Source organism: Diplotaxodon limnothrissa, linkage group LG11, assembly GCF_057381915.1.
Source record: "Diplotaxodon limnothrissa isolate DT_005_m linkage group LG11, D_limnothrissa_male_GT1.1, whole genome shotgun sequence".
Lineage (NCBI taxonomy): Eukaryota > Metazoa > Chordata > Actinopteri > Cichliformes > Cichlidae > Diplotaxodon > Diplotaxodon limnothrissa.
The window spans coordinates 36405644-36416875 of record NC_140606.1 but is presented as its reverse complement, the minus strand read 5'-3'; the positions used below and the strand labels follow the sequence as shown (position 1 = coordinate 36416875).

The 11232-nt window shown below is 38.6% G+C and overlaps 1 protein-coding gene across 1 annotated transcript in view; it reads right to left on the bottom strand.

The window, feature by feature from the left end:
• Positions 1–7393: 7393 nt before the first annotated feature.
• syngap1b (synaptic Ras GTPase activating protein 1b) overlaps positions 7394–11232 on the bottom strand; it is a 34895-nt gene continuing 31056 nt past the window's right edge. The window contains exon 16 of the mRNA XM_085365929.1: positions 7394–7726. Coding sequence (XP_085222055.1) covers positions 7394–7726 — 333 coding nt within the window. The remainder of the gene's footprint in view (positions 7727–11232) is intronic.

Below are 11232 nucleotides of genomic sequence, written 5' to 3'. Positions count from 1 at the left end.
CATCTGAAACCACAACACAGACTACACACACAGTTTTTATGAATACGCTCAGAAGTGTGTGGTCATAGGACAATGTGATCTATCTTCCACTCTGATTATTATAGGACAGTTTGGTAATTTCCATTACCAGAAAAAAATGAAATGCCTTTAGGCAATTTAGGAATTACGTCGCTGCATGGGTTACAGGATTACAGGTCATGTTATATATATATATATATATATGCAAAACCTCATGTTTGTTTTTGTCCCATATTGGCACTAATACCTACAATATTTACATACAATTTATGTTTTGATCCTTACACCATGTTGATCAAAAATGCTGCTTAAAAACTGGGTTTATTAATAGACTAGAATGCACCTCTGTTCTTGTAATTTCAGGTAGATGCCACTAGAGGACTATAAAGCTCATGGATTATTGTACACATCTATAAAACATTTCCATAATTTTAAGTTTTTATGTATCTGCCTACTGTGGAAATGTGACAGAGAGCCAACTGTCTCTCAAAAACACAGATTTTGAACAGTTATTGCAAGCACGTGGGTTTTTTTGTTTGTTTTTTTAATTTCTCAGTGTCGCCTGCAGAATAATTACAAGAGTAGTAATTACAGGTAAGTTGGGGTGGAATTCTCCGCTCTGTTTGTTCAGTTTACACATCATGAACCCTCTGCTTAAGTGCTTTTTCTTCCTTTCTGTCCAAAGTCACAAGTTGCAAACCCCTGAAGGAACTGCAGGCAATTAAGTGTAGGAGGATGAAGATAATTACAAGCTTACTAAATTCAGTCGAATCCCCAGATCCCAAATCTTACCTGCCCTCCTCACTCTGAGTACCGTGTCTGAGGAGCGTGTGAGGGCATGATCTGCTCCACCACAAGTGAAGACTCACAATCCTTAAACGATGATTAAATCACCCACACATGTGTGAACACTATGATGCAACCAAATTCTTCCTGTGAACTGATCACCAACTTCCTTTGTTTTACATGTACACTGAACACACCCTTCTATCTTTAATGTACAGTATTTTTACAAGAGGTTGTCAAGTATAATGTTTTTGTTTTTTTAATTAAATAAATGAGAGTAAATGTGTGACTTCTCTCTTTTACAAACTACATTCATTCAGAAGTTTTTATGTGGAATTAATTAATTATTGACATAGGCTGTGGGAAACTGCTACTATATGTTAATAATATTAATAATATGTTGGCTGTCGAATATTACAAGCTGTGTATGATCAAACATTGTTGGTGGTGGTGTAAATGGGACTGACTCGAGATTTATTGCTAGATCGTATATAAACGATAGGTTGATGCTCAGCAGTGAATTTTGAAGGTAAGCCCTTTGTCAGTCATACACTAGTTAAAAGACACTATTACATATTTCCTCTTGAATTAAACCATAATTTATAAAATGACACAGCGTTAAATTGGCCTTGAGACTAGCATACCAGACCATAAAGTCATCAGGAAAGTGTCTGCAGACATCATAAATCAAAAGCGAAGGGTCATTTTCTACTACAGTCATACAACAAGACTTTTTGCAACCATGAGAACTGCCCCTACTGACCATTAAAAAAAGGAGATTTAAGCATAGACTGTATTTAAAGTCCAGTTCAGTTGCTTAAATTAGCAGATGTGAGGTCTAGGAGCTAAAGCTACATGTACCAGCACATCAGTTAATCAAATAACCACAAGCTTTATCAGTATCCTGAATTTTTTTTTACTCACATTACAACTTTTTGCATTGGCCTGACTATAAAGCTCAAGAGGTACCACTTAGGTTTAATGCAATTTTTATAGTATGGCTCAAAAACGTACATTTGTGCATGGTAACTCACTGTATACCTAATACTATCTGGCTCCAGTGTGTCTGAGTCATCAGAGTAACAAAAAGGCCCAAAAACTCTTGTTCATGTGCATTTGAAAAAAAAAAAAGAGGAATAAGGTTGATTAAACTTTGGATATGCAAATAAAGAAAAAAGTTTTCTACTTTCTACATTCTCTGAAATCATCCAGAGTTGGTCCAGAAAGGTAGAACACACATTTCCACACAAAGTTAAGAATTTAATTATTTGTTTATTTATTAATTTATTTACGTATTTCTATCTCCAGAATCACCCACCCGAAAAATATAAATTCCGGTGTATTCCAAAAAAAAAAAAGAGAAAGGAAAAAAGGAACAATGGCATCTTCATCAACTGGATCAAAGGAATTAATCAACAAAATCAAAGAGGCAATAATTATTATCATTATTACAATAATAATTCAATGATCAGAATATCCACATTCATAACAAATCCATATACAACTGCAATACACTCTTCAACACCACTCTTCCATTAATATACAGAAAATCCCCAAATGTCTGTCCTGTCATAACAACAATAGAGGAGCTTTCAGGGAGGGTGGGGGCTATGGCTTGTCAAAGGGTAATGGAGATGAGCGATCAGCGGAGGTAACGGATCTAAGGTTAGTAAGAGTATAAGGGGGAGGAGGCACACTTATTTAGTAAGGACCTATACAAAAACGAGCAATGGTGAGTAATGACAGTAGACTTTCATGGAAGGGTTTGCCAGTCTAGCCGCACAAAAAGGTTAGACGGTTCCATGAGAAGCAGAATTTGGGGAACAAAATTTCAAGAAATATATAAGGGTTGTCTGAATAAATATATAGCTCTGAATGACAACCGCTGCAAACATATAAGTGAACGCCAGATACGCAAGAACTCAAAACAGGTTGAGAATTTTTAAATAATAATAATAATAATGGATACTTTATTGATCCCCATGGGGAAATTACTTGTTTTTCTCTGCATTTGACCCATTCACTCAGTGAAGCAGTGGGCAGCCCACTAAGCAGGCGCCCGGGGGAGCAGTGTGTAGGGACGGTACCTTGCTCAGGGGTACCTCAGGGTAGCCGTTAAGTGGATTCGAACCGCCGACCTTCCGATCATGGGGCGACCACTTTACCTACTGAGCTATCCCTGCCCCCTAAAGAAATGCAAATGGAGGTTTCTGGGGGGCAAAAAAGGTCTAAGTCTATATATGTACAAACATTGCTTGGTCACCCAAATCTACTTAGAAAAGCTTTTTTAGTTGGTCAGAAAATGAGTGCAAGCTTAATATTACGTGAGTTACTTCTTGTATGAGAGCTTCAAGAATGCAGCTAGAAGTGACAGACCTTGCTGATATTCTAAGTCTGCACAGAAAGTGCCTCTGATAGCTGTCAGTACATGTAAAAACCTTTCCATGCCTCAATATTGGTAACTTGAGAAGACCTATTCATAGAAAGAGAGAGAAACATTAGAGGAAAAAATAGCTGTACACTCTGCATATACAAACAAACTGTATATACACATAGACATACCATATATACACATGTATCCAGTATATACACAAAGATTGAGCCAGTACACACACTTATATACAAACACATTCACTCGTTTCAGCAGGACCTCTAACATGTCTCTCTCTCGTTTCAGTCAAAAGTGGAAATGGCAGGGATTTCAACTCAGATTGGTGTCAGTGGAGTCCATCCATAGAAAGAAAACGGGGAGTTTTACAGCAATTTGACTGCAGAAATGTGGCCACACTGAAACCAAGAGTTCATCCTCTGCTTGGTTAAAACTCTACAGACAGGTAGTCGAAGTGGAGTACAAAACGATAGCTGTAAGAATGTCCTTATCCAATCAATTTCACATCGTCCGTATATGGAGAGCTCCATGGCGACATCTGTCCACTTTATTTCGCTTTTGAACAATAATAACCAAGAGCAAGGAGGGATCAGGTGTCAGCAACGTGCAAACTGTCGTAAGGGGAGTAGGTGAAACACGAGTTCATCCCTTTCGCTGCAGTCTTTTGGGGCAACTCTTCTTTCCAAAAGATTGTCTCAGTAAGAAACTCGGTTCATATAAAATGGGTTATTTATGAACTTCCATTAGATAGAGGCATCTATCTATATCAAGAAATAAATATCTCCTCCGGAAGATTTTAAACGAAGAGTTTTTCTTTAATTGTAAGAATAAGCAGTTTCATCATAGAAATATAAATAATAACATTCTGTCCGGCTTTTCAAAGTCTTCACTGAAGCAAGAGTATTGTTTAGAAGCGGTTTTACGTTATGAATTAGGCTGTGCATATTTAGGTTCCTTTAAAATCAAACGCTGAACGAGATTCAAACGGAAGAGCTAAAAACTACGAGGAGAGAAAAAGATCAAGTGTGTCTAGAACGAAGTAAGACTGAAGTGGTTAAATGATGCTTTTTAAAATCCTAGATGCATAAAGAGTGAATAGATGAAGAGGAATCAAGGGGTAATTTGAAAAGACTACAAGAGAGATAGATAGAGAGAGAGAGGCAAATAAATGCTATGAAAGCAAATCAGCTTGGACTGAAAATTTTAAGAGAAGTCAAGCACCTTTGAAATACATCTTACCCACCCCTCTCTCTCACTTTGAGCATCGCGCCTTCCTTGGCTTTTGTGTTCCTCCGTTCTGCTGATTGATCAGACTGCATAGCTGTTCTTTGCATGCTCGGCAGGCTGACAACAACAATATCTGTCCAGCCTACCTTTTGTTTGTAAGTCAAATGTAGATCCAACCATGAGGCATCAAACATATTAAAAAAAATCCTGTTATCAAATCAGAGAGAGAGGGCCCAGTAAAGTGAAAACAAAAAAGCCAAAAAAACCCAGCATTTCCTTACATGGTCCGCTGGGGCTCTGCACCATCCTTTGAGCAAAGAGAATGGGACCAGTGCCCCAAGTTCTCCCTTTGTCAGCCAATCGCGTCACGAGAGAGGGCTCTGGACATTTGGCCATGCCACCCTGCAGACTGCCGATGGTGCATCAGCCAATTAGGTTCCACATTGTCCTCGATGAAGCTTTGAGAGTGGCTGGGGGAGAAAAAAGGGAGACAGAGAGAGAGAAGAAACGGGGGAGGGTGCTTGATCAGGTGCTATTAAAGCATAGCTATTGACCGAGTATCTGCATGGTGGCAGTCTTTCCAAAGCTGGACTCGTCTCTTTTTATTTTCTATAGTTTTTGTGTTCAGCTCTGAGGCAACTGCTTGTTTACCTGAGTCACTGAGGTATTTTCACAGCAATGTTAATTTCTCAATCACGGATCATATCACGTCTCAGAAAAGACACTGATGTTCATAACCTAGCCCACTTTGAATCCAACATTCACCACACAAGTAAATTCACAAGAAAGAAGTAGCCCTAAATAGACAATCTTTCCCTGCATAAGACTGCTAGCATTATAAACATTTGGTGGTTCAACATTCACTATCATTAGAAGTCTAATCTAAGCTTAACCACTGCAGGCCATTTTGACCTTTGACACGGCAAAAACAAAAATGTTGTGGTCTGTCTAAAGTGAAAAATGGCTGATGTGAAACACTTCTTGAACTTTAAAACAAGCCAAGTTGTTGCAGAGCGACACCGGTGTGTGAGGCTACAAAGACAAAAACAAATTCACATCGAGACAAACCTTACAGCAGACAGTTCATAGACAAAATGAAGGAATATGGATACATGTTGCAAACATTTCAAAGATGTGTTTTCAGCATTGGACACATGAGAAATCAAATCATGAGTTCATTTGCAAAGTACATCAAACAATTGTCTAAATTTTTTATTTTTTTTTTGCTTTGTTTTCAACAACAGGTCTCTTTTCATTTAAAAAAAGAAACCTCAAGTTAAGCAAACTACACACAGTAATATATAAGATAATATAATATATAATAATTTGTAGAATCAGGGATATAATTTATTTTATTGTGTTACGCAAGGCTTTATAAGGTGCATTTGGTTGATGACTAGCTAGTCTACTGGCCAAAGGATACTCAATGCATCTATCCCAGGCACTTAATGGCAGGCTTAGCAAACCTAGAAATGGTCTTTTCACAGATATTTGTAAGGAAACAAAATCCTCTTTGTGTTTGGCAAATTTGAAAGTAAAAATGGGGTAAAATGTAGTGTATGCTCAAACCAACTACAAACCTGTTTTTACTATTTATTTGTTTTGGTGAAAATTGCAAGATAAATTATTAAAGGCTGTGTCTGAAATAAGCAAAATAATCATCTTCTAGAAAAACACAAAGAATCAACATAATTTAAGTGAAAGAAAAACAAACAAACACTGAATACACTTCATTCATCCCTGTCTTTCAAAGTATTAAAATTACTAGTGCTAGTTGTAAACTACAGATAGCCTTTGGAGGCAAAAGTGCAATAGTTGATCCATCAATTCTGAGCCTGGGAGCTGCTTTTATTAAATGTGATTAAAATCAGAGATTGGAGGAGTGCAAAAAAAACCAAAAACAGATATGGAAACCCCAACACCCCCGTTTAAGCATAACACAACATGATGCACAAAGAACAAAGACGGACGCACACGGAACATATTGGGAGGGGGAAAAAAAGTCCTGTCAAAGACAAACTGCAGAAGAGAGAGAGAGAAAAGACAGTGAGTGAACCATGAAAGAGGCAGTGCTATGGCAGACACAGACAGCTGACTTGGAAAATGGCACCATTTGTTTCTGTTTAGCACCAGTTTATCACAAATCGGTTCTGAGATTGAGAAGAGAAAAACTGCACGAGCTCAGTCCAAAAACAAGACGTCCCTTAGATTGAAAAGAAGAAAGAAGTTCCCAGAAATGTCTCTCATCACTCAAACCGCTATGATGCTTGATCTTGTGTCTTTGAATCTCTGTTTTCGGCCCATATATTGTTTCCCTTACTTGCAAAGCCAACTTGATCGCCGTCTGTTAACTGTATTGTAAAACCCTGTTGGAAAAACACTCAAAGGCACTATGAAAGCCAGACCACACTGCCACATTCCTACTAAAACAAACTGTAGCCTGGCGTGTTCAGGATATATTAATGCATCTACATCCATGGGAGTCAAGGGTTACTGTAAGCTAGCTTCTAGCTTCTAGCACTTCTTTGCTAATGGCTACTATGAAGTCTTTGGGGTGCAAGACATTCTATAGTTCTTGATCCTTACATGTTTGTTTCTAGTGGAATCAAAGACAGGCGATGAGTGCACGGAGCACATATTCACATATCTTGGTATGCATGTTAATGCTTTGTTTGACAGATTCAAAGTACGTAAGGTATCATTGTCTTGTCCTGCAAGACTGATACTATCTGAAGCTCCATGTGAGCATCAAGAGAACAAATGTCCATTGAAGAGCCCTTTATGTTGTGTGTTAATGTGTTAAGCACTGTACAGTAGCTGTATGATTACTACTCGTCTCCTGCTCGCTTTTCTTCTCTCTCTTGCCTGGGCAATAAGAACATAAAAGGTGATTTCTTTTCAAAGAACTGTCTTGCTAAATGGGGAAAGGGCAGGGGTGGTGTTTTCCTTTGGGTCATCTCTCTCTGATTTGGCTCAGTGCTGTGTTTGACCTACTCCCCCTTCTTCTGCTATGCCTGTAGTTGCTGCTGCTGTAGTTCCAGTTGTCTGTGAGGTTGTCATTGGGGAAGATGTTTGGCTGCCACGGAGCTCTCCATTCTGACTAGGATGTTGATGAGGAGCGGGTAGAGAGGGAGGATCTATGGTTTGAGGGAGGACTCCATTGTGGGGCGAGCTGACAGAGGAAATGCCCGAGGAAGAGACTCTGAGGCCTTGATCGTTGGTTACTGCTCCACCTCCTCCACCTCCCCCTCCACCTTCAGTTTTCACACCGGGGTCTGCAGAACCCAGGGAGGAAAGCTGGTCCTCCTAGCGAGATAGAGAGAGAAGGGAGGGGAAAGAGGAGTGGGAGCAGGGAGAAATGGTCGTAGGAGAGAGGCCATTCAATGAAAGATGGGAGGGATGTGAGGAGTTGCAATAGGAGATGTCCAATCAAGGCAGACATGTAAAGGGAAAAAATACACGTTGAAGAGGTGTGAAAGTGTGGGAGAAAGGAATAGCAGTGAGATAAGGATGGAAAGAGGATAAAAGAGAAAAATCACCAGAGAAGGACATGATTTGAAGGGAAAAACATCAACAGCGAAAAACAGAAATAACCAGATGGAATGTATACATGTAAAGGCAATGGTCAAAGCAAAGCGAAGGTGCATTTGGAAAATAACAGACGCGTGACAAGGGATTGGAAGAACCACACATAAAGAAGGAGAGACACAGAGAGAGGAGAGAAAGAGCCCAATGAGTTACGAGGTTGATGCGTGACGCACACCAATAGAAATGGTAGCACAAGAAAAGGGACACAGGTAAAGAGGAGATGAAGGGGAATTAAAAATCTTGAGGTCAAAGGATCCTGATCCTCTTGGCATGAGTAAGTGTTTGTCAGGTGTCAGGCAAAGTCAAGAAGTCAAGTGAGTCATCTTCTGACAGTGAGTACAAATAATGCTCAATAACCACTAATTTTCAAAGTAAAAGCGCGTGCTTGAGCAGCTGAAAATATTTTAAATTACAGACTGAAAAAGAGCGCTAGTCTTATGGCTTGAAAGTAAGCTTAACAGCACTCGCTGTAGCATAACATGTTATGCAAAACATGCAAAACTGTCAAGACACATAGAGGTCAGCAGCAACTTTAAAAAGCAAGTCTTAAAGAGTCTGACATGAAATCCAAACCTCTGTCAAATTCACCAACCAAAACATCCAACCCAAAGCCACTGATCACCGCAGCGGGATGTTCCTCCTGGGTTGGAGCTTTTGATTAGACATTCAAACAAAGTTTGGTTTTACTTTTGTTTTTTACTTACATTAGAGCGAAATAACAGCAATGCAATACTAGAGTTTTATTAGTTTATATCAAGGTCTGTTTGCAAGCCTGCACTTCCAGTCTTGTTCACTGATGTCTAAGAGCAGTGGGAAGAGAAAACAATTGGGTTATTATGCCAATAGACAACTATGATGACTCTATTCATACTGCTGCTTAATGTAACAATGCACGACTTCAAGATGATTTGAATACAGAAGCATTTTGAAAGCTGGAATTCACAGTTTTAACATCAGACCTGGGTAGAAACCTCTTGAAATAATTGCACTCGATTTATGGTGCCTGACACATTTGCTGTGTGGTGTCTAGACATAATTACAAAGATTCAGTGACAGTGTAGGACGAGTGCAGCAAGCATCTAAAAGAGCTCGAAGATCTGTGCAGTAATTTAACTTTATATCAAACAGGAAAATGTTCACATATTATACATGTGACAGTAAAAACCACTTTAATGCTCACACACAAGAAGTATGAAACACTGTAATGTGAATGGGATGAAGTGCTGTAGAGGGGAAGACAGGAAGGAGGAGAGATAGTTTGGTCTGCATCCAGTAGAGAAAATGAATCAAAAGCATCAAAAGCAAATAATCTTCGCTTAAACTGTGTCTGATGGGTGTGTCCGCTGTGAGGTGTCTCCATTTCAGTTAAAAAGAGTAAAAAGAAGAAATAATAATTAAAAAAAATTACCCCAGAATTAGATGTGAATTGGCGGGCCTTTTCTCTTCTCAATCAGAACCAAAATGAATGCAAACACTTTCAGTTGCTAACTGGTGCTATGAACAGCTAAAATCTACTATGGTTACAGACAGTTACAGGATGCCAGTAACATGACTCCACTATAGCACTTGTTTTATTAGTCTCCAACACAACCAACAGTGTTGTTTAATATCCATGTGTAGTCCAGTACACATGCCTATTAAACTGGGAAATCAGGCAGCTGAACAAAGACATGGCAAAATGTTTACTGACATCCTTTTTAACTTACCAAACTTGCTTCACTTTGTGGGCTGTAGTGTTTGATTACGTGGTGCATTCAATTACAGCTTGGTGTGAGTGTGTGTTTTTGTATGCTAATGAAAATTGCAGTATTGGAGACAGAAACACAAAACACTTAGTGGAAATGTTAAGTGTACTGTAAATGATGCAGAAAATAAATTATCACACACACACACACACAAATTCTTACCCATCTCCTCCAATCTCCAATCACTCCAATTTGGAACGTGAATGTCTACAACAAACTGTGAAATCTTTCTCACCTTCACATTTCAGACTAAATACCTGCTGTACGTGCTGGTTTTATCACTCTATATATGGGTAAAAAAAACGTAAAAAGAGGGCTGCAAGTCTTGAAAAGCCTAGCTTGATGGGTATTGAGCTTCTGCTTTGATAGAAAGTACAAAAAGAAAACAGCAAAAAGCAAGAACACGGTATGCATGTCGCACATAAAAAGACGCACAATAACAGCTGACCTACGCCACCATTCGGACAAACAATACGCCCAGGTGCCAAACACATACAGAAACACATACATATCAGGAAAAACACGGATTCACTGAAAGACACAGAACACAACACAAAACATGTGCACAATAATCAGTGTTCTTCAGGGAAGGACTGGGTCAGATACGGAGATTTCACATAAATCGTGTCGTTTGTCATAGGGCGTGGCAGGAGGGATGGAAATCTGAATGGAAAATGTGAATTTAAAGTGGTGCTAAAATATGGCACGTTTGAAGAAAAAAAAGGCAATAAAAGAGAATAACACTAATATTTCATTTACTTTCAGACTGATTTATAAGCAAGAATGGTAAAGCCTTGAGAAGCCGTGTTTTCAGTCTGCTTTTGTAAGCTGAAAACAGTTGCAAATATTCAGTTTCTTGCTCACAAATCTAAAGTCTGGAATTATTGCAGCTACTTCTACAATTTCTTTGCATTCAAACTTGTTTTAAAGATACTTTTAGATATCTGTTAGTCAACTTCTATTGACTAAAAACATCATCAAAAGAACGTTAAGAAGATATGAAACGTATGCTGTTTGTAAGTAGCTGATAATTATGGAAATACTTCCTTAAAACTGACTTTAGTTTAATTAAAGCCAAAGAAAAATTACCGTTATATGTAATGAGAAGTGGAATTTTGCAAATGCCAACATATTAAAAGCAGCAGAGAGTAAAAATCAATGATTTCCATTGATTGCTGAATTTCTCTGCATTTCAGCAGCTGATTCAATGCAAAGTAGAGAGTTCTCCGTATATGACTTGAAATTAATTTGTGCATAATAATGTTGGCATGTCTGTGGATTGCTGGTTGTGACTGAATCTTATGTGTGAACAAGCGATGACATTTTCATCTGCAGAGAGCAACAACAGTCACACACAGAGAATTTGAAATGATATTAAAAAAGCTACGGCAGTATTTCTTTAGATTTTTGTCAGGGGATGTCGAATGCTTATTTGTCAACATAAAGAGAAAAAGCAGTCTCAGTTCTGTCTCATCTAAT